At 49.1% G+C, this 24,519-nt stretch overlaps 1 protein-coding gene across 17 annotated transcripts in view; it reads right to left on the bottom strand.

The window, feature by feature from the left end:
* Positions 1–18,125: 18,125 nt before the first annotated feature.
* LOC149345259 (glycoprotein-N-acetylgalactosamine 3-beta-galactosyltransferase 1-like) overlaps positions 18,126–24,519 on the bottom strand; it is a 229,092-nt gene continuing 222,698 nt past the window's right edge. For all 17 annotated transcript variants that reach the window (XM_089546531.1, XM_089546533.1, XM_089546540.1 and 14 more), the window contains one exon: positions 18,126–21,049. In XM_089546531.1, the coding sequence (XP_089402657.1) occupies positions 20,879–21,049 (171 nt within the window). In that variant the 3' untranslated portion in view covers positions 18,126–20,878. The remainder of the gene's footprint in view (positions 21,050–24,519) is intronic.

Genomic DNA, 24,519 nt, shown 5'->3' with positions numbered 1-24,519 from the left:
CCATCGGTTTGAAGCAAGACAGTCAACGATGCATACGTGCTTTTTAAAAGGAAATGCAGGGCTACCATCGTGAAACCTCGACGTTATTAACGTTATATCTGACAACGGCGCACTGAAAAACACGCAAAACAGAGACAGAGCGGACAGGACAAAAGCGCATTAGCAACTGAAGCTTGGTCGAAAAACACTTCTCACTCGATAAGCATGCGCCAGGAAATTCAGCACGTGTCAACAAGATAAAAACCCAAATAAAAACGTGATGATGCTGCACGATAGACATACGGACTAAACCAAGAGAAAAAATATGTGAGACAAGAATTAAGACAAGAAACCTAAACCCCTTGGGTAACCGAAGCACATAATCAGCACATGCGAAAGGCGAATCCTGCATGAAAGCTCTACCACTTCTGCTATCAGATACCAAGGAAATTACGCTCTTTTTCCAGCAAAAACACCGAAGTGGAACTGACACACAAGTCGTTACCTGCGGCGATTATGTTCGAGGCCTCCAATATCTCTCTATCCACTATTTTTCTACTGCACCCGATGATACTTGTCGCACCCAATTTGGGCAGACAGCCGCCCTCACAATCCTTACATTTTTTGCAGTCCAGGGGAAGGTTCGAACCATGACCCCTCCTTAGCGACGCTGCGTGTTAGCGCAACCTTTCATTCACACAATTCCCCGTCTGGCCCACATAAATCAGCTAAGGGGAATGCGATACACGACACCTGTCTCACAAGGAACAAACTTGGTCTGGTGGTTGATCCCACAGGAAGTTTTCTTCGTGTGCCCTTCGGTAACAAGCCTGCACAGCTTGCAAAGCTTATGCGGAGCGGTGAACACGATACGCAGGGCTTGGCCAGGGCATGTAATGCGAAGGCAAGATAACCGCTGGTCCTTAAGGGCAACAGAGTGGATTCCAAGAGAAGGCAAGCGTAGCTGGGGGCGGCAGAAAATTAGGTGGGCGGATGAGATTAAGAAATTCGCGGGAATATGCTGGCCGCGGCTGGCGAAGGACAGGGTTAATTGGAGAGACATGGCAGAGGCATTTGCCCCGCAGTGGGCGTAGTCAGGCTGATGATGATGATGATGATGATGAAACATGATACGAACACCAGCCTTCTGGGATACCTTCTTAAGATTGTGTGACACCCTGTACATGTAAGGTATCACCTCGAAGGCCCGTTCGGAGGGATTCAGTTTTTGAGCACCCAGTTCACACTCCAGTTTCTTTTTCTTTCGGTAGCGCTTTAGTAAAGACTCAGACACAGCACTGATTAGGTCCAACGGGAAACCCGACTCCTTCAACCTACTAACTTGCAAGTCAAAACTTTCATCAACCTTGTGTGCACACGACTTAGACAAGCGGACAGAAGACATGAAGACGCCAAGCTTGTTTTGACTAAATTGGAATGAGAGGACGCGAAAGGTAGAACTGCCTTCTTCGACCTCGGCATGTAGGCCCAACAGACGTGGTCGACTCCCCGAAGGCACAACCGCAGGTCAAGAAACTGAATGCACCCACTTTTCGGAAGTTCAAAAATGAATCTCAGGGAGTCAGAGCAATCCACGAACAACCCCACCACCGCTTCTGCAACAGAGCCCAGGGCATCTTCAGCAGAGACCTTTTGGAAAACCAGAAAGTCTTCTACATATCTGTAAATTTTCACCTCCACCAGATCCGTAGAGCTTAGTTCCTGCTCCGGCCTTCTGTCAAATTGGGTCAGGAAAATCTCAGCTGGAACTGGAGCCACACAGGACCTAATGCAAGTACCCCGCTTTTGAACATACAGGTTGTTGTCTTAAGTAACCACGGTGGATTCAAATTGCATTTAAGTAACTCTAAAAAAGAATCCACGGACACACCACAGGCGTTCTGAAAACTAATGTGTCCCGTACTCTCTATCAACTCTCGTACAGCAGAAAACAACTCATCGTGGGGTATGGAATAAAACAGTTCGTCCACGTCCACAGAAATTGCGCTGTTGGCCGCTGAAATCCCTTCCTCCAAGGCAGCTACAACCACTCCCGAGTTAGCAGCCTTGTAGGGGTCTTCCGGGGTGAGACTGTTAAGATGACGCTGTAGAAACCTGCTGACCAGCTCTTGCCAGCTCCCCCGTTCCGTGACTATGGCTCTGAAAGGGCACAGCTCCTTGTGCGTTTTTGCAGAAAAAAAACATTCACAAGGCGTTTGCTTTGCAGCCTTTCACATCATGCCCCAGCTTGTCCAGCTTCAACTCCGACAGTAGAGCTACCACCCGGGACTTGGCCTTGACCGGTTTAAGCTTGGAAATGTTCTTTTTATCGGCTTCAATGGCCTTCATCTTGCGCATACTGGTGGGGAGGACCGTGAAGTCACCTTCTTTGTCAGACAACAACAGTGACAAGTCGTTGTCCTGAAAATGTCGAGCTATTCCCTAGAGCTCTGGCCAAGGGTCCTTATTAGATGTAAAAGTTCTGGCCAACGAGTCAACACCTTCCAACACAACTCGGTCTCTCCCCTGAATATGTGCCTTTCCCGCGATTCTACCTTTCGCGTCATCTCATTCCAAGTTAGTCAAAAGAAGCTTGACGTCTTCATGTCTTCAGTCCGTATTGTCTAAGTCGTGTGCACGCAAGGTTGATGAAAGTTTTGACTTACAAGTTAGCAGGTTGGAGGAGTCGGCTTTCCCGTTGGACCTTACCAGTGCTGTGTCTTACCCCCGTATTCACAAACCAACCTTCACCTTTCCTTTCGAGGTCCTTACCTTTGCGGCTCCTTTCCGAGTTCAAGAAACCAACCTTACCCAACCTTAAAACTGGCGCCAACCTTAAAACTGGCGCGCACACCGCTTGAGAACTGCCGCCCCATTGCAAGCAGGGACACACCGAGCGGCAAGCATCGATGCGCCGCTCGACTCAAGCTCCGCCCGCAGCCGATGTCAGGCTTTGCCACCGTGCAGCAGTGTCTGAGCGCTGCTTGGCTTGGTGTACTTGAAATTTTCACGAGAAGAGACAAAACGGCCATGCTATCAGAAAGGCTACCTGCTATACTCGAGCAGCGACAAAGCATGCTTGCGCAAGTAGCGAGCTTTCGGCTACGGCACCGCCCACGGGCGCGCCGGGCGACGAATTGCGCCTGGCGGCCCTGGTCGTCGCTAGGCCTATAGCCTGTTTCGCATCGATGCCACAGCGGACGGCGCTTCGGAAGTCGCCTGCGCTGTAATAAAAGGCCACTCTTGATATCGCTTTACCGTCAAAAGGACCATCCAACAGCAAACTAAAAATGTGGCCAATGTGCGCGACGCCTTCGGAAGCGGAGCTGGTGGACGCCAGGCGAGCCGGCCCTAACGTCGGGCCAGCGGCAGCTGCGAGGCGGTTCTCGCAACAAATTTGCTCGTAGTTACAGTTGTCACTTTTCCCAGCAACTCGGTATTGGTCAAAGAAAAATGATATAGTTTTACATTTCCCTATCCAAGGGTTTCGTATTTAAGTCAACAACAATCTTTAGCTCATTTTTATGACGCCGGCGCACGGGATTCAGGCTGGCCGGCCGGACTGCTGGCTTGGTGTACTTCACGTTCGCACCAGAAAAAACAAAACAGCTATGCTATCAGAAAGGCTGCCTGCTATATTCGACCAACGACAGCATGCCTGAGCAAGAGCCTAGCTTTCGGCAGCGACACCGTCCGCGGGCGCGCTGAGCTACGAACTGCGCTGCTCGCTGGCTGCTCTAGTCATCGCTAAGCCTAACTGGTTTTGTATCGATGCCGCAGCTGAGGGGACTTCGGAAATGGGCAGTGCTGTAATGAGAATACTACTCACGTCACCCCTTTACTGTGAACCCGTCCCGTAATAAAATAAAGCTATGCTCGATTTCTCCTCCACGCCTCCAGATACGCCTCCAGCAGCGTATCTAGCAGAAGCCAGGCGGGCCGGAACAGGCCGCAGAAGCAAAGCCGCTATGGGATGAAATCTCCTTGTATCGCAGTTGTCACTTCTACGAGCAACTCAGTATTGGCCAACGACCCTCAGTATAGATACATTTTTGACGTTCCGCACAAAACAACAACAAAAAAACGCAGTCACGCAATACATTGCGAATCACACAGAAGTAAACAAAAAGGACGTCGACGCAACAAAGCTGCTTGTAGCGACGGCTGCCTACAATTGTGGCTGATGATGATGGTGATGATGTCCTCGGGCTGAATGGCACATACCCACGGCGGGGGATTGGCCAGGGCTAGACCAAAAGAAAACGCGTGAAAATTAGAGCCAGGCTAGTTAATTTACTCTACCGAATGATTATGACAGCTCCACTATATGTTTAACTGCTTTCTATAGTACAGAAGCAAGTTATCAGTACATACGCTGATGAGGGAAGCATTAATATTGCTTTAGCCTCGCTACCATACCTCTTACTTCTGCGGGTAAGGGCGCTTTCCGTAAAGGCAGCCGAAAGGTGGATTTCTGAAACACGGCTTGACCTTTCCCTTACCTTTCACTTTCAGTAACCTTACGTAAAGTCGCCTTTCGAGTTAAAGTAAGGTAAAGGTAAGGCCAGTTTGTGAATACGGGGGTTAGTCTTTACTTAAGCGCTACCGAAAGAAAAAAAAACCGGAGAGTGAACTGGGTGCTCAAGAACTGAATCCCTCCAAACAGGCCTTCGAGGTGATACCTTACGTGCACAGGGTGTCACACAATCTTAAGAAGGTAGCCCAGAAGGCTGGTGGTCGTCTCGTGTTTACCGCTCCACATAAGCTTTCCAAGCTGTGCAGGCTTGTTGCCGAAGGGCGCACGAAGAAAACTTCCTGTGGGATCAACCACCAGACTAAGTTTGTTCCTTGTGAGACAGGTGTCGTGTATCGCATTCCTCTTAGCTGCGGCCGGATTTATGTGAGCCAGACGGGGAATTGTGTGAATGAAAGGTTGCGCGAACACGCAGCGTCGCTAAAGACGGGTCATGGTTCGAAACTTCCCCTGCACCGCAAAAAATGTAAGGATTGCGAGGGCGGCTGTCTGCCCAACTTCGGTGCGACAAGTATCATCGGGCGCGGTAAAGAAAGAGTGGATAGAGAGATATTGGAGGCCTCGAACATAATCGCCGCAGGTAACGACTTGTGTGTCAGTTCCACTTCGGTGTTTTTGCTGGAAAAAGAGCGTAAGTTCCTCGGTATCTGATAGCAGAAGTGGCAGCGCTTTCATGCAGGTTTCGCCTTTCGCATGCGCTGATTATGTGCTTCGGTTACCCAAGGGGTTTAGGTTTCTTGTCTTAATTCTTGTCTTACACATTTTTTCTCTTGGTGTAGTCCGTAAGTCTATCGTAGAGCATCGTCATGTTTTTATTTGGGTTTTTATCTTGTTGACACGTGCTGAATTTCCTAGCGCATGCTTACCGAGTGAGAAGTGTTTTCCGACCAAGCTTCAGTTGCTAGTGCGCTCTCGTCCTGTCCGTTCTCCCTGTGTTTTGCGTGTTTTTCAGTGCGCCGTTTTTAGAAGGATCGTTATCAACTAGCTCAACTTTCTGCTTTACTGAATTAACGTCATAAAACGCGAAAATGACGACGATACCACCGGTAACATTGAAATCACTTTATTCAATTCATATAGGAAAAAACATATACATCTAAATGGGAGCCACTTTTAAAGGGCCAAACAGTTATAAGAGACAAGAGACATGCTACATAAAAATTGCATTCTTGTAGCAATAACAGAGTTCAGTATCTGACAAGTGAATGCCGACACGTGCTCAGCACAACCCAAGCGAACAAGGCTGCACTTATCTAGCTCTTCCAGCACTTTCCAGAAAATGTTTGTAGCCTTGGCGATGGTCAGTGTGAATTACGGTCGCACATTACGTAGAACGCTGTTCTTTCCTTGGTTTGGGAGCAGACAGGTCGACAGCTCGGCCGCACCGGCTCACGGACGCCTAGCTCTCGTGCAACGACGCTGTTGCGCTTCTGTTTTGAGTTGCAGCCGGAGCCAACGCCGCACGAGCTGCGTCGCTCGAAACACACTTGCAGGAGCAGCAATCAACTTGCAGCGCAGTTTAACGCAACAAAGAAACTGTTGGCATAAAAACGCTTCCCTGTAGTCGTCGCTGACGTGGTCAGCGCGGCTACTCTGCCGAGAAGCCGGTCAAACAGCGACGAGAGCGCCCCCGCTCGGCGGTACAGGCAAGGGCGACATCCGCGGCGTCGGAGTTTGCAAACTGAAAACGTAATCTAGTAACGTTGGGCCCGGCTACATCTACGCAATAGACACCAGGCTTGTTGCCATAGTGGCGCGACAAGGCTTCCACCCTAGCCTGGCGGCGACCACTATGACCTTCCTTATACATCTTAATGGGGAGGGGTCGAACTCTGACGACGCCTCTTCAGAGTACGGGCACTCGGACCCGCTCCTGAATGTAAAAGACGTGTTGGATCGTGTTGTAAAATCGCATTGTTGTAAAATCGCGTTTGGGCTAGCCTCTTGTGTTGATTTGTGAGATTGGCTTTCTTCAGCTCCTGGAAGGTGTTCACCACTCCCAATGCAAGAAGTCTCCCATTGGAGGTCGAGACAGGAAGGTCAAGTGCCCTCTTCATCATTATGCAATTACCTCAACTTTGTCTTCGTCGTGCTTCCGCAAGCATGGATAAGGGACCGAATAGAGAATTCCGCTGAATACGAAAGTATGGGCCAGCCGTACGGCATCCCTGCTCCGCAAGCCCTCTCTGTTATTGGAGACGCGGTGGACCATACCGTCGACCTGGTCTACAATTTTACGGAGTTTGTGCATTGTTGTGTGTACTCTTCTTTGGTTATGGATGAAGAGTCCGAGTATTCGAATCTCTTTGGCCTCGTTTATGGGGCCACTTGATAAAGAGAGATGTTTTTGGGTAGTGTCCTTAGCGGATGCCATAAGGTGCACAAATTCAGACTTGTTGGGTGCGCATTGGAGACCACAGTGCCCTGCGTAGCGATCCAGTACGTGAGCGGCTGTTTGCAGGCATTTCTCCATGTGTCCAAAGTTTCCCTCTGTGGCCCAAATCGTGATATCACCGGCACACAGCGCACGTCGTTTGCCTTCGATATATAGTTGAACTGGTCAGGGAGATGGAGCAAAGCCTGTCGTGTTTTTCCCGCGTACCCATTTGATGCGAACCATATACTGCCTCTTGGATTCTAATTTGGATAAATTGGATTCTAATGGTATTACACTAACCGCTGACTTTAGATGGGACGTACACATCGCTAATGTAACATCGGCAGCATTACGAAAACTGTTTTTTTTGAGAAGATGTATCCGACTCGCACCAGCATCTACTAAACTCCTAGCATACAAAACTTTCATAAGACCTATTTTAGAGTACGCCCACACTGTTTGGTTTCCGGAATCAACCACTAACAAAGCAAAACTAGAAAAAATACAAAGAAAGGCACTACGGTTCATCCATAATAAATATAAGCGTACTGACTCCCCATCGAACCTTGCAGCTATTTCAGGACTCCCGACGCTATCAATGAGAGCAAAGCACGCGCGTTTAAAATTTTTATACCAACTGTTGCATAACGATTATAACATCACTGTGTCAAAATATATTTGCCCGTCCCAGACTCGACCGACACGACACAAACATGCACTCACTCTAACTGATTATTCCTATCGCACAGATGCACTTAAGCATTCATTTTTTCCTGTAGCCATCCGAGAATGGAACAAACTGGATGCCTCGATTACTCATGCGCCGACCTTAACAACGTTCGCTACAAGGCTCGAGGCCAGTATTGCCGCAGAGTAACGCTCTGTGATGCACATGGGCCTCTGGGTATTGATAATCCGTTTCACTTCCGTTCCTTCTTGTCGTCTTAATCAGTGCATCACCCCTTGCGTAGTCATAGTTTGTCTTCCTGGGTTCGATTGTCCGCTATCATTCAGCATTATTATTGTTTCCATCATATACGTATCTTGTATTGAGCGCCAAGGTTTTTTCTTTCATTTTTTGTTTTCGCTTCTACGTGCATGTTGTTCACTGTTAGCCGTGTTTGATCACTTCATATGGTAACCTTGTCTGGAGCTGATTGTACATAGTTTGTCCGCAGGTAGACAAATGAACCACTGTTCTACTAGATTTATCTTTGCATGTGTTCTTGCCGCATTTTGAAATTTCCTTGTGTTGTGTGATGTACTTCTTGCCTCAGTGTAACTGTTGTGTATGCCCACCTGCTAGGGCCCCGTAAAGGGGCCTGCAGTATTGAAAATAAATAATAAATAAATAAATAAATTAGTGCGGCTCGATCGGTCAGAAAGTCTTTAATAAAGGTGAAAGTGTTGCGGCCACAGTGGGTCATTGAGGTGTGTCAGTATGATGCTGTGTTTGATGTTGTCGAAGGCTCCTTTCAAGAACGGGACGACCTTGTCGTTATGTGGGTGTTCGACTGGTTCATGATGTAAAAATAGGAACCCTTGTGTTCCTTGTGCGCTATTTTTACATTATGAACGTTATCCAACTTCCCAACTTTCGGCTCTGCTTAATGTTCGACTGGTTGTATTATGTCAGTTGAGTTAGAGGAATATGTCCTGTGCCGACTTTGTGGGCGAAAGCCAAACATAGTGTCTGGAAATGTGTTTCGTAGTTCCCAAGTTCTCGGAGAACCTATTCTGCTCCATGGTCTCCATCAGCTTGCCCAAACACGAGGTGAGCGAGATAGGCCTCAAGTTGTCTGTATTAATTTCCTTTCCCGCCTTTGGGATGAAGGTTACTAGAGCTGTTTTCCAATACAGAGGGAGCAGGGTTTCGCCCTTCCATATAGTGTTGATGTATTCCAGAAGGGCCTCATACGCCTGGTCAGAGATATTGGCCAGCAGCTTCAAGGTGACCTTGTCCCGTCCAGGCGCAGTGCCTCTTCGCATTTTAGCCAGGGCTGCCGTGAGGTCAAAGAGCTGTAACGGTTGGTCCAATCCGGGATTATCTTTGCCTCCGTAAAGATACTTCTCACCGCGAAGGTCCTCTTTGCCGCAGAGATACTTGTCCCTGAGTGTCTCTGCGACTTGTGTTGTGCTGCCCTTGAAATTATGAAGTGCTCGTTGTAAGAGGCGCTGTGTTTCGCCTCGGGTCTGCGCGGGGTCTATGAGGCTGCGGAAAATCCTCCAAGTGTTCTTCCCGGACATCTCTCTGCCAGCCGTGTTACAACGATCTATCCAGTTGGCGTCAGCAAGTTGGGAAGCATACTGAGCTGCTTTGTGAGTGAGATCTAGGATGCCCTTCTTGAGTGTTCTGTTTCTGTCTTTTGCAACGTTGGGTGAGACTGCGGCGGGCTTTTCAGATGTGGAGTAGGTGGTTGTCTACAGCCGGGCAGTCCTCCATGGTCTGTATCTTTGTTTCGTGTGAGTGTTGTCATAAGTGTTTGGGCCCACTGCTCGCATCCATCTTTAATCAGGCTTGCTGAAGGCAGGGACTTTCTGAAAGCCTGCCAGTCTGGGATTCGAGCCTGTGTGAGTGGCTTTTTAAGGGGCCGCGTGTAAATTGGTGTGTTAATTACGCAGTCGTCACTGCCTAGTGCGCCTGCTGTGTTGTTCCATTCCACGTGTTGGATGTGTTCGGAAACTGTGAGATCAGGACACATGCCCAGAGTCACAGAGTTTCCCATTCGTATGGGATGTGCTGGGTGGTTCTGGAGGGTGATGCCTAGCCTAGAGATAAGCTCCGCTAACTTTCTACCTCGCGCCTGCCCCATTTTTGTAGCCCTATAATTGGCTGGGGGCATAGAAATTGCCCACAGTCAATAATGGGTCCCGACCCGCTATCTTCAGTGCCCTGCTGAAGATATCTGAGAAAGTAATATGTTGGAGATTGGGCGGACAGTATATGATCAATATGTGTACAGGAGGGTCAGAGCGTCGCAGGGGTAACACGGTGACTAAGTGTACGAGTAGGTTATCTCTATGTCAAGATCTACGTCATGTGCTGTGTACGACTTACGTACAATACAGGTGGATGGGTCCCTGCGAAATGTGTAGTACCCAGAAATTTTGGCCGAAGCCCCAGGTTATTGAAGCGCGACAATGGCAGCATGAAATTCCAATGTTTCAAGGTAAAAGCGTAGGTGTACTCAGTTCGCGTGGTCGCGAAAGCCTTTACAATTCTATTGTATTACGCCCAAAGGTTCCTGTTGTGTTTTACGAAGTGTCCGTTTACTTCCCTGAGACATGATGAAGGCTACAGGCTGGCCGGCTCACCCCACACACTGTGTTGGTGCCCTGCACTGTAGCGAAGGGGTTATCCTCATTTTCTTCCTCAATAGGGTCGAGGAAAATTTTAGATAAGCACCCTACTTCCTTTATGCCAAGCATATTACAATAGGTAACCCAAGCCCTTCGTGATGGTTACACGCCGTGCACACCACGTGACACAATACAATGACGTCACGACAGATGAGAGAGGGGGCTCCAACTCGTGCCGTCGCTGTGGTTGCACGCCGTGCAGACCACGTGGTATGGTGACGTCACACCACGTGACACAATGACGTCACGACAGATGAGAGAGGGGGCTCCAACTTGTGCCGTCGCTGCGGTTGCACGCCGTGCAGACCAACGTTTATAGATATCTATAAACGTTGGTGCAGACCACGTGGTATGGTGACGTCACACCACGTGACACAATACCGTCACGACATATGAGAGACGGGGCTCCAACTTGTGCCGTCGCTGCGGTTGCACGCCGTGTCAATCACGTGGTATGGTGACGTCACACTCCCGCGCATTTCGAACGCGCGTTCACACTCGGTGTAGGTGAAACGCTCGCTCCACCGGGCAGGCGGACGCGGCTTCCGTGGCAGTCCAGGCGCTCACCCAACGCACGTCTCGGGGTTAGTCGGCGTTCCGCTGTAGCCATGCCGTTGTCTTCCCCCACGACGAAGGCTTCTAGTGGTTGTATTAAAATGACCAAGTATTCAACCAAGGAAAGCCATGTATTACCAAGCCTAGCCATCAATATGCTTCGCATCTGACTAGGCTTAACCTTAGCTAAGCCTCAGCCATTTTTTTTGGGCTAGCCTGTATCCAGGCTTTAATGTTCCGCGTGACTTGGTGAGTAATGGACACAGGCAGTTGCTGAGCAATGGTTGGTACCGGCTGCTGCTTTGTGTTTGGATCATTTGTGTAATAATTGCTGGTAGTTGAGCCGTGTGATCGGCCATATTTTGCTCAATATCCGGCATGTGGCTATCCAGATTTGCAATTAGGGGGGCACTTGACAACGGAGCGACGCTCGAGCACGCAGATGCCCAATCATCAGCGTCCTCTATTGTTTCCCAAGAGAGGTGGCTCTGCCGTAGTGTTTTGTAGTGCGTTCACTTTGGATTCTACCTGCGCGTTCTGGTTTTTGAGAAACGCTAGCTCTTTCCTCAGCTCAAGTTCAAGGGTGGTAAGGGCAGGGAGAGGAAATAGAGACGACGCCCGCCCAGTTGCTTATCTTTGATGTTGAAGTTGGACTGTTGGCAAAGGGGGAAAATCCCCGGCTTAAACAGCTGGCGGATTGGCACTGGTCCCGGATTTCGCCTTTTTGGAAGCGGGGTGTGGTTGTTTCTTGCTTCTTTGTTGCTCGGCACATTGGTCGGACTTGCCCGTGTTGTTCTCAGGGAACTTGCTCGGTTTGCTTGGTTGCTCCCCCGCCCCCCTTCACTGTTGCTGCTGGGCAAGCGGTCTCGATCATTGGTGACGTCGGAACTTGCCCTTGCAGTCCACGAAGCCAACCAAGTGGGCCTGCCCGCAGACCATGCATCATGGCGTACAGTCATGTTCGTTTAGAACCTGCTCGGAGGCGCCTACACGTTTCCCGCTAGATCCACATCTTCCGATGTCCGGATCTGGGCAGTTGTCGACCCGGTGGGCGATGGTCCCGCAGCGGGAGCATGCGGGGAGCGTCCGTTTGTACTCTCGCAAAAGCGTGCACTAACAATTGCAATGCACGTAGCGGGGCACCTTGCGGCCCACATAGGTGAGCACTGCTACATTTGTTTTTCCCAGTTTGCGCACAAAGGCTATCTCATCTCTACGCCACTCCACCTTATTCTTGAGGGTAGCCGTCGACTCATCATCCCGCACCTTGATCACACCCCGGCAAACCTCACATTAAGTTTCACGTTGCCCCGAAATGGATGAGAGTCCACTCCGGTCTTGAGGTCCAAGTCTTTAGCCAACTTACTGGCTGCTTCGGTGTTCTGGGTGCCACAAACCACGATGTTCTGGGTCCAGACTGGCCATATGCTGAGCGCGGTGCCAGCGTCTCCCCCCACGTACACGGCAATAGCCGCTCCCAACTCGCCGTGCCGGAAAATTGCCTTGAGGTACATGGTTTTCCTTGGCTTGAGAACCACGATATCTTCGGACCTCATTTTCGGCGCCTCTTTCGGGCGCCAAAGAGCAGTCTTGTCATACAGCGGCAGCACAGCGCGATCGCTGCCGGATAATTCGAGGCGCGGCGGCCGCGTTCAATGCAGGCGAAACGCAAAATGCGCCCGTGTGCTGTGCATAGTCAGTGGACGTTAAAGATCCCCAGGTGGTCGAAATTATTCCGGAGACCTCCACTAAGGGGGGGGGGGGGGGGGGGGGGGGCCACCTGTGGGGAGGTCGCGAGCAGTCAGCCGGCACAGCGGCTCCGTGGATTTCTGATGAAATCTGCGGTCCGTTAATCTAAACCTCATCAATTTTGGACCCATCGCATTCATAACGTCCAGCGGCATCTTCCCGCACCAAGTCCGACCAGGAGGGCCTAATTGTGGCAATAGTACGTCTCTTTGAGCTTCCGCCACGCCGCCGCGCTATGTCTCGTCTCGGCGAGACACAGCTCGGCAGCTGCTCGCGTGGCGCAAGCCGCGACTTCAGTGAATGGAGCCGGAGAACGACGAAGAGGAGAAACTGTACATGTTTATTTTACACATCTACATATCTGCAAGACGCTTTTGCTTCGCCATGCGCCAGGTTTTATATACTCTTATATGTCCCTATCTCGGCGCTGGATTAGTGTTAAATCACGAATCCCTCGAGCAGGCTTTGGCTGCCGTCCACCGCACAGTGTCTCCCTCGCAGCGGATCCGGTGATGATGCTGATGGAATTGCAGCCGTGAGGCAACGCTTCTTGCAGCGAGAGTTATTCACCACCAACTTGAGTGGAATTCGCTCAAGCCAAGCCGCGAGCACCGTTTCCGGGAAGGCCCCCAACTCCTAGGTCGTCATCCTCTTCTAACTACAGATAGCGTGAGAATAGACTGCTGCTTCTCCCTGCCTCCGCTGTTCTCAGTACAGGGATGGCTAGAACCTTTGTTGCCCCGCTGCTCACTGGATGACTCCGTCTTGAGTTATCTTCAGCGCCCCGTCGAAGTGGCCAGCAGGCGCGGCGGAGACGCAACCTTCTTTCCCGAGGCAAAAGGGATCCGGCGTGCAGCCGTCGCGAGGGTGTCGGCTTTGTTATCGACTATTCCAAAAACAGGCAGCGCCAGTGCCCTCCACCAGACTGGGGACGGGGACCAAGAAGATGCCGGCAACCACTATCTGCGCCGGCTCTGAGAAAAACTCTGCGATGACCTCAACCTGACTAAGATCGGGCAAGCTATAAAGAAGACCGAAGGTGTCAGCCTTAACGCCTTCTTCAAGGTCAAGGCGCACAAAAAGGATTGGCCCTTCGGAACAATTGTTTCGGAGCGAGGCAGTTGGCAGCATGTTTCAGGGCGTTTCCTACAACACTCCCTTTCCTCGCTAACAAGGACGATCCTTTCTTGATAAAGAAGCCAGAGCAAGTCTGCAAGTTTCTCGAATAGCAATGCCTGCAAGGGGCAAACATTTTCTCAGTGAGCTTGAAAGACTTATACAACTCTTTGCCATACGATCTGCTGTTCTAGGCGGCAGAAGAAAGCATGGAAGCATTGGGAACCATAAGGTTTCAAAATGCCTGTGGCATTGGCCGTACAAATTTCCTTGAAGTGTTGCGTTCTATCAGCACTCCATCTTCATAACGTTTAATGGTGGCTGTACATCCAACAAAAAGGAGTGCGCATATGATCATGAGGGGCGCCTCTTCTCAGTGACCTGCTACTTGGGCGTTATGACTGAAAGCTGAAAGAAGCCCTGCAAACCAGCAGCTCACTGAAGGTCTTCCGTTATGTGGACGATTTTTTTATTGTTTACAAGACATCTAATTCAGGACCCCTGAGGGATGTAGAAGACCTTTTCAAGATCTTCACAGAGACTCTTAAGGACCTAACTTGCACAAAGGAATTACCTGAAAACAACCAACTCCAGTTCCTTGACTTGCGCCTCTTCATGAACACATCTGTTGGTGCTACCCTCCACGCTCAAAGAGAGGCATCATGCCACACCATTAAGCACACTCCAAACTATCTGAAAGCAGTAGCGACAAGCGCCCAGAAAAACGCCTTCAACCGGTCATGTCATCACCGCATCGCTGAAAGCTTCAAGGGCCAGCTGCAACGATTGCGCACCGCTGGGTTGGCAACAAGGTCTTAAAAGATTTCAGGCAAGAGGCCACAACGACGCAGGAGCACGAGGGAAGAAAAAAAACTTGTAATCCCGCACATGCACGGTGTGAGTCATCCGCTGAAAAAAGCCTTCGGGCGGTCCAACATAAATTGGTTTTCTCTGCGCCAAACAAACTGGAAAAACTTTCGTGAAAGACATGAGAGCGCAAAACGGGGACACAGACGAGGAAGGGAACAGGACGAGCGCTGCACTTTCAACAGGATTTATTCAGGGAAGAACGTTTAAATAGCCTTTGCCCTTATCCATGCTCTTGATCGCAGACAATCGCCTCTCACAGATACGCATCAAGAAACAGCATTTCACTGTGGCGAAGAACAACTGACGTGTCACTAATACAACTATCACCTCGCTTCTTGATATAGAAGGCTTCCACAAGCTCACGTTCTGTCCTATCTCGGCTTTTCAATAGCACTTTGCAGTCAGATAGTCGAGGCTTGCAGGCTACACGCCTCTCTTTCGAGCAGGCTTGGCAGTGGTCTGGAAGATGTCCTCTCTTGTTGAACGAATTCTTGTGTTCAAGCAGGCGCTCGTTAAGACAACGTCCGGTTTGTCCAACGTACACCTTGCCGCATGTAAGCGGGAACTCATAGACTACTCCTTTCTTGCAGCCAACATGTGGCATTCGGTGTCTGATGGTGCACTCTTGTACTTTTTTTCTTCCAATGCGTGAACACATTCCGGCGAGTTTTCGCGGCGCTGAAAATACCACATCGACGCCATACTTATTGGCCACCTTCTTGAGGTTATGAGAAGTGTGGTGTACGTAAGGTACAACTTCCGGCCTTGCCTGCTTTTTCTCTTGAGGTCGGTTGTTTTCCTTGCTGCCCTTCAGCTTTTTCAGCAAGGTCTGCGCCACGGAGAGAACCAGGGAAGCCGGGAAGCCAGCTTTCTGCAGCCTGGATACCTGGGAAGCATAGCTTGCGTGCATGGCATGGTGGCAAGACTTCTTAAGTGCGGAAGCTAAGCACTGGGAAGCGATAGCCCTCTTAACGGTCTTAGAATGGTTCGAATGGAAAGGCAACAAATCTTTCTTTGCGCAGTGGACAGTACTGCCAGCAAACGTGTGAAGGGTGAAAGGTTAGGGTGAGATCCAAAAACTGTAATTTGTTATTACTGCTAGGCAGTTCGTGTGTGATCTCACCCTAACCTTTCACCCTTCACACGTTTGCTGGCAGTACTGTCCACGCGCAAAGAAAGATTTGTTGCCTTTCCATTCGAACCATTCTAAGACCGTTAAGAGGGCTATCGCTTCCCAGTGCTTAGCTTCCGCACTTAAGAAGTCTTGCCACCATGCCATGCACGCAAGCTATGCTTCCCAGGTATCCAGGCTGCAGAAAGCTGGCTTCCCGGCTTCCCTGGTTCTCTCCGTGGCGCAGACCTTGCTGAAAAAGCTGAAGGGCAGCAAGGAAAACAACCGACCTCAAGAGAAAAAGCAGGCAAGGCCGGAAGTTGTACCTTACGTACACCACACTTCTCATAACCTCAAGAAGGTGGCCAATAATTATGGCGTCGATGTGGTATTTTCAGCGCCGCGAAAACTCGCCGGAATGTGTTCACGCATTGGAAGAAAAAAAGTACAAGAGTGCACCATCAGACACCGAATGCCACATGTTGGCTGCAAGAAAGGAGTAGTCTATGAGTTCCCGCTTACATGCGGCAAGGTGTACGTTGGACAAACCGGACGTTGTCTTAACGAGCGCCTGCTTGAAAACAAGAATTCATTCAACAAGAGAGGACATCTTCCAGACCACTGCCAAGCCTGCTCGAAAGAGAGGCGTGTAGCCTGCAAGCCTCGACTATCTGACTGCAAAGTGCTATTGAAAAGCCGAGATAGGACTGAACGTGAGCTTGTGGAAGCCTTCTATATCAAGAAGCGAGGTGATAGTTGTATTAGTGACACGTCAGTTTTTCTTCGCCACAGTGAAATGCTGTTTCTTGATGCGTATCTGTGAGCGGCGATTGTCTGCGATCAAGAGCATAAATAAGGGCAAAGGCTATTTAAACGTTCTTCCCTGAATAAATCCTGTTGAAAGTGCAGCGCTCGTCCTGTTCCCTTCCTCGTCCGTGTCCCCGTTTTGCGCTCTCATGTCTTTCACGAATATGCACCAACAAGCCCATCTTCAAGTACTCCTTGGAAAAACTTTACAAGCTGGTCAACCGAGTAGGTACGTTGCCAAACCAGTGTGGAAACACGAAAAAGCTTTCGTTTATTGTACAAAGGAAGTCGTCTACGAGATTCCACTATCATGTGCATCATCAAATATTGGACAAACTGGACGCTGTTTGAATGACAGGGTCAGAGAGCATGATAGAGATATTAAAGAAAGCACAAGAAAGGGCTTACCTGAACACGTGAAGACTTGCCAGTGCACTGCCACTTTGGAGGGGACAAAGGTTCTTAAACGCTACAAGAACCAGCTTGAACGCGAAATAGTTGAAGCGTATGCCATTCATCAACGAGGAGAGAAGTGCGTCAGCACTCGTTCTATTAACTTGAAAAGAAATCAGATTTCTCGATGGCTGAAAGTGAAGAAACTTATCACCTATTTTAATGTTTTCATGTTTTTATCATGTGGGCGAGATATGGGTTTCTACATATTGCCACCACTGCAATAAATTTTTCGGTTGACAGTGAGCGCCTTTGTTTGCGTCTTTTCTTGGTGCCATCTACTGCGCTGTTTTATGCAAAAAACGACGACATTCAGTTTCACAGTATAACCTCGGCCCTAAAATAAAAACTTAACGAGGTTATTAGTTAGTGTGTATTAATTATTCGTCTAATTATTATTGGTCACCATCAGAAGCATAACATACGCCTTGCTGTATAATTCGACAGCACAGATCGCACCAACGCATCTGTCAAGATTTTAAAATAAAAATCTGTAAACTGCAAAAAACGTCGCCCTGTATGTCCCGCAATAACTAATTGTGTGCCTCCAATTGCGAGCAGCGGTTGCTTCTTGAGATTATGCATAGGCTTTAAATGTGCTCGAAGTGTGGCCCGTCACAGGCAGAAGATCCGTGGCGGATTGAAATACATCCCTCGGCGGGGCCGGCGGTCGTATTTCTTACTCCCTTCAACAAAAAAATATGCGCAGCTTCCCCAACCAAATTTTTTACTCAGGTGGTAGTAGGTAGGCCCTGCCTTTAAATTTGCCCCAGCACAAAAGAGTACAATTTCCCAATTAGTGCAAAACACTATAGTAGTGGAATGTTGGTCATTGTACTAAAGACACTCTTTTGCCGTAGCGGCTCACCAAGACTCGACAGTTGAACATCTGTTCCACTGCAACCTTCGCCGCAGGTCTTCTACAGCCCATGTGGCCATGTTTGCGTGTGGACCACAGTGGGCTACAAATGTTTGGCTGAAAATCTACTTAGCCGTTATTTTGGACCTTAGAAAATCTGGCTCGTCAGGGACGCCAATTACAAGGTGGGCCCGGATGGCCCAGGGCAGCCGCGTGTCGCCCTGCTTCCAAGCTGTCCACGTTTCGCGAATCAAACAGTATTTCAGTGCGTGTTAACACACAACGATGCCTTTTTTTCAGCATTGACAGTGCCGCGTCTATCATCCTCTCGTCAATATTGGACCAAACCAGGGTCTATCATTCATGTATGCTTTATTCTTTAGGAGGGGAGGAATGCCACGTGGTGCCAGTTCCGTTTCTCTGCCCTACTCCTCGTGAACACGCTCTGAAGCTCCAGATAAAAGACAGCCTATGTATTGCCACCGGCAACGTGATGATATAATGCCCTCTGCGCTTAACATTTACGGAGCATTCACAAACACATCAAAATAGAAACCATGCACGTTCGACGTTCAGCATAAGTACTACGAGCCACAGTACAAGGACCTCAAAGACACCACACAGGTATGACTACATTTCTGTCAGAAGGTATCTAGACACGTCAAAAACTCCGGAATGTTCACAGCATCCAAGCTACCAAACTGGTGATCACAAGTAATTCATGGTTTTGAAACCACTTTTTTTCCATGGCACACAAGGAAAGCTTGCGCAGGTTACACATTGCCCTGCAATGCAAATAACACCGCTTCCTCTATCTGCACGTTGTAAATAATTATGCAACAAAATAAGCCGACTGAATGCCTTTCTGGACCTTCAGGAACACTGAAATCTTCAAGTCATGCATTTTCACAACGCTCACATGCAGGACTCGGGCTCATGAGAAGGTTTGGTCAGACATGGCAATTGGCACATCTGGCATGACTAGGGCTGTTTTAACCTTACAGAACACTTAGCGAGCGCGCTATAGTAATTTGCCCATGCTTGTACGCCATGTGCATGCAAAAAGTCGGGCCATGCGTTAATCTCGCGAGTCAGCGAATGTGTTAGGAAAATGCACGTGACATAAGTAACAGCCACAATCCAGCACAAACACTTGTCTAAGACTCCTGATAGACAACAACAGACATACTATACGCTACTTTGCAGAAGAAGGTAGTCCTGGGCCTGTTATATCTTAAGAAGAATAGGAAAAAATCAGCCCTCGCATGGCGCTCAGGGTGCCTGAAAAAGACGTGGCCAAGTGCTGCAAATATAGTGCTGTGGTCTTTGCACCTTTTCGTTGATATGAGCAACTTAGAGGAGTTCTATATTAATAACGAAAGGGTGGCAGCTATGGTAATTAGGCTAATAAGAGGTACAAGCTGAAGACAGTGCAGGCGTAGTTGCTTTGCGTCCAGCCATGATGATTATTAGCAATAAGCAACAGCCTGGCTATTACAATCAACCCGGGTAATCTCATAACAGCTGCACACAATCTTTATTGCTAATATGATCTGAGGTGCTAAGTTTTCTAACCCTTACACTAATATGCTGAACTGGGTGAATTTCTTACTTAGAAGCGCAAATTCACACATCCAAGTTTTTCATCGCTCTGAACATAAGCCGATCCTGCATAGTCAGGTCTTCAGTGTGCCATCTCAAAACACACTTCATTTAACAGCTACGTGCCTCCTGTTATTTAGGGTCCTTAATTTCACTGTTAACAGTTATGATATTCAGTAATGAAGTCTGAAGAAAAGTTGTAATGGAATCATTTCCAGCGTTCATGCTTACTATCAGTGAAAAACTTTAACCATTGCAGAGTTCCTTCATTCCATGTGTAAAGAGCAGACCAATACAACAAAGTATCTGGAGCACGACAAGTTGCTTGCAGTGACTGCACTAATGTGGACATAGTTTTAATATAGCCGTGACGGCTACAACTCCGTCCTATCAGCAAGTTTTCACATGCCTTCATTCACGACTATAAAATGGTTGCAATGGTTTCCTTATGAACGCCTCAAACTTACTGTCCAAGACTGTCTAAAAACTCCTGCCGTCCTGATTTTGAATTTCTCAGTGCCACAAGCCTTTTCGAGAGAATCCAAACGTAACCAGATAAAACGTAAAAAAGGTACGAACATTCATAGTCATCAGTAATAAAAGCATGGGCATATTTGGTAGCCCAAGCCATTCAGCCACCGCTGCATATGCACAGTGGTATGCAATTTCAAACTTGTACTTGCAGTAGTACGTACCATGGCGGTATAATGAAAAACATCTGAAGGAGGTGTGAGACAGAAGTAACGTTGTGAGTCTGGATTGAATAACACCATTTGGGGCCTGTCAGCATGGAGGAAAAAAAAACTGGAGGGAGCGTGACGTCACGCGCTCAGCCTCTGCCAGCCATCCTCCTCTGACGCCGCCGCCGAGGGCCCTTTTGCGCACAGACTCTTGGGAATAGGCCCTCCACAGTTACCAGACTACCAACCAGCTTGGATCGCGGTACTTTTTAGTGAACGTCCATGTTCCGATGTAGCGCAGAAACGCAGCGCCACGCAACGAAAAAGCGAAACCGAAATCGAAATCCTGCTAGGAACTACCGCTGCCTTGTCACGTGAGGGCCTATTTCCCATAATGCTTTCCATTGTACTTTTTTATGACTAGGCTTCAAGATTATGACGTCACACTCCCTCCTAGTTTTTTTTTTCCTCCATGCCTGTCAGAATGCCCTGAAACCTCCCCCCCCCCCCCCCCCTAAATTTTTCTTCGCTTATTCTATGTCATATGTCGCACTAAAGATCCACCTGCCACGACCGTTGGCTTAACAAGGCAATAACGAGCACCGAAAGATGCCACATCTAGAATCCAGGAAACTGATAGCCATCTCACTGCAGCAAAATCATGGCGCAGCATATGAGTTAGTCCACACATCATGTACAGCAACCACGGCATCACGGTGGCAGCAGAAGCCAGTTCAGATGCAGAGGACCTCATGCTGTCCGCAGCACGATTGGTTCATAAGTGTCATTGGGCAGATTATGCACAGCGCTCAGAAGCTCCTACACTTCAGGGCACACTAGTCCTGTTGGGAGGGCTCTGGCTGGTTGACGACTTGGGACGTAGACTGGTGTCTATTCCATACGGCCGCAGGTGGTAAACAAGATACTCCATGACATACATCATGTTGGGGCTGACATAGTGGAATGAGATGGCTGTATCGCTGCAGCAATCCATGCCCTGCACAGGAGAGAGCCAAATGAGAACAAGGAGAGCCCTGGAAGCATGCTATTGCACATGTGTTCTGATGTACAGAGTGTGACCAGTAACACAATTCAATAAGCCCTTGTTATTCCTTGTACCTTAATTGAAACACAAGGCCACAGAGTGGTCAACGCCAGTATCTGGAATATACTGTCACGTTGTAGTGACGGCAGTCCAGTGGTCAGGAAGACACCAGCCAGTCTTGGAAACGAAGCTCTTTATTTGGGCTGACTTGCGCCCGCAAAATAACTGAATCACTCGGCGGCGGCGTAAGCAACAAACGTGCTCGTCGGTCGTCGAACTACGAATGCCCGCCGCTCGCGGCATCGCTCAATTTAAAGCCGGCAAAGAAACTTCCAGATAGCAGAACAAGATCATTTACAGTAATCTGGAAAAACCTAGATGCAGCCTTTCATGGCTGCGATCAATCGAGATTAGACTGGTCGCTTCTCGCGTCACGAACAAAAATGATAACACCCTTTCCTGCAGCCTTGAGCGTGAATGAACAAACACTACAATGATACGTGGCAATACGTATGAGCCACTTTGCTCTCTAAAATTCCTTTTGAAACTTCATATCCTGCACATGGCCAAATTGAGAGAAAGCGCAATGGTAAGTTGTAGCATGTAAACAAACACAGGCAAGGACACAAAACAGTAACTAGACAGACTTCTTGCTAGGTCGTTTAGTAATTTATCGTGCCATAGTGTTCATTAAGTTACTCCTTTCATGTGAACAGCACAGTCAATTCACACCCACTGAAGAAAGGTCGCCGGTCCTCTATTATAACGTGCACTGAACGACCCTGATCAGGTGTCGACGTTATAAACAAGCGGGGCATGCAGACAGCGTGGTTACGATCATTTCTGGAAAATAATCACCACCACGTGAACCCCGCACGCTGTGGAATTGAAATAAACGCCTGATCGAATTTTCCCTGGCAATCTTCTTTACGCTGTTACCTAACGAGCACTACCCAATTAAGTAAACGGAGCAGGGAGTTGCAGAGGTCGACCATCCTGGGTGACAGGTGCTGAGCTGCCTTAGCTAGGGCTTGCTGCGCACCTGCCCTTTGCTGTCGCGCTATTTTAGAACTTTAGCAGCTGTGTGCGTGTCTGTGTGTGTGTGATTACTACCCAGCGTAATTAGCACATCTGGGCACCTTCCCTTACGCTTGCAGCGTGTTTTGCGGAAGTGAGCGACAGGCAGTGTACACGCTGTGACTGAAAAATCTCTACTCCTTCCAGCAGTAAAGTCGGATTTATAATTAAAGTGCTCTCACTATCATCATCACCATCAACCTGACTACGCCCAATGCAGGGCAAAGGCCTCTGCCATGTATCTCCAATTAACCCTGTTCTTTGTCAGCAGCGGCCGCCGTATCCCTGCAAACTTCACCTCCTCCGTCCACCTGACTTTCTGCCGCCCTCATTGTACCATAGGCTCCTTTGCCACAGCGGCTACGCACCTGCTTTTTATGGCCTGCCAGAAATCCGCAGAACAGGTGTCCCTATGCGACCGATAGTAAATTTTACCCGTTCCCCACTCTGCCGGCTATCGGACCACCTTCACCATGTATCTGCGCCGGCACATGGCAAAGGATCTACTTTAGTACGAGGAGGAGGAGGATAAACTTTATTTTCGCCGACAAATGTAGCTGACGGTGTGGGGTTACAGCCCCATCAAGTGGCCATGAGCCCGTGGCGTTCGGCGACTTCTAGGGCCCTTGTCACAACCCGGATCTGTGTGTCCGAGTCGGAACTGAGCAATGCGGCCTCCCACTGGTCTGGATTCCAGAGCTGCAAACCTCGAGGAGGGGAGTCCCGAGAGCAAGCCTAGAGTATGTGGGATAGAGTGGCATGTTGCCCACATAGTTGACAGGAAGGGGAGTAGACCCCAGGGTATATGCGGGCATATATCGCGGGGTTGGGGAAGGAAACTCATACGAGTTCACTGAAGAGGTGCGCGACGTCACGGTGGAAGACGACGACTTCACGGTGGCTTTCGACATCAACTTGGGGGAAAAACACAGGGCACTCGTAAGACACGGACAAAGAGAGGCAAGACGATACAGCGCTGTCGTACATACATCAAATCCCTTCTCACCATGAGCTCAGTGGATGTCGCGGTGCAAGTATGCGCGGCTGCTCTTAAGTCCGATGAGAAGTTCAGTGAAAGAAAACCTATACCTGGTGCGGCTTTTGAAATTTTGCCTCGAAAACGCATAACTCGTCTTTCGCGGCACGTTCTACAAGCAGGTGCACGCAACTACAATGGGTGCGTCCATTTTCCCACGGCCGGCAACCTGACCATGGAAGCCATAGAAAACCGGCCTCTGGCTTCATTCAATCCTCGATCTATGGTGTTCCCGCGATATACTGATGATCAAGAATTACGCATTGCTGCCTTCACAGACCACCTAAACAGCACGGAAGAGGCTTTTGAGTTTCCTGTCGAGGAGGCAGTTAACAACCGACTCCTTTTTCTGGACGTGGATCATCACGGCCACCTTTCGTTCGGGCTTTTCAGGAAAGATACACTGGCAGGTACCTTCATTTCAGCGCTGAGCACCCACAAACGCGCTGTTGCGGCTTCGCTCATTCAGCGAGCCCGACATCTGCTCAATACCTCAATCTGCTTCGGATCAGAATTTTGTAGACGCCGTTGATCACGTGCCACCATAACTTCGGTACCTGGGATATATGAAGCGTTGGGAAGTGTCTTGCGCGCATGCGGCATGCCCGTTAGCCACGTTCCCGCCCGCAAGCTGGAGAACGTGAAAGGCAAACTAAGAAATATAATATTTCCAGGCGTCGTGTAGAAGATTTCCTGAGCTGGGTGCGACCATGTTTACATAGATGAGAGCGTGAATATTGAAAGCTGTTTAAAAGACCACACGAAGGACGCGGAAAACACTGCGCGCTTGTTGAGCACACCGTATAGGCAATACATCATATCTGCTGGGAAGAGCCTCCGTCATCCACAAGGAAAGAAACAGCCTTTCACGGCAACACCTTGAGTCACTGGTGATTCAGTCGCCCTTAATCGCAACGAAGGTAATCTCCCGCCTACGTATGCTATTGAGACGTAAACGGCGCTTCTTAAGCTTACTTCGCAATTGACAAGGCTCACGTATGGAAGCCGAAACGTCGCCACCTACTATCGCAAAACTGTGTTTGGCGTTAACGTTCCACGATGCGAAATGTAGTGATCACCTTCCCTGAAGGCAGCTTGCCCATCACCCAGTAGGCCGGTGAGCAGCCTGCCACAAAGCAGGCTTCAAAGAGACACCCAACGGCTAAATGCGCGGAAAGGGTACATAAGTGTCAGCTAAAGAGCTCCCACTGCACCGTTGCTTACGGTTTATGGGTGTCTAACGTCCCACAGCCACTCAGGCTACGAGAGTAGTGAAGGGCTCCGGATGACGGGTAACGTGCATTGACCT

This window comes from Amblyomma mixtum, chromosome 5 (genome assembly GCF_055824585.1).
Source record: "Amblyomma mixtum isolate Tamu chromosome 5, ASM5582458v1, whole genome shotgun sequence".
Classification (NCBI taxonomy): domain Eukaryota; kingdom Metazoa; phylum Arthropoda; class Arachnida; order Ixodida; family Ixodidae; genus Amblyomma; species Amblyomma mixtum.
This window is presented reverse-complemented; position numbering and strand designations above follow the sequence as displayed.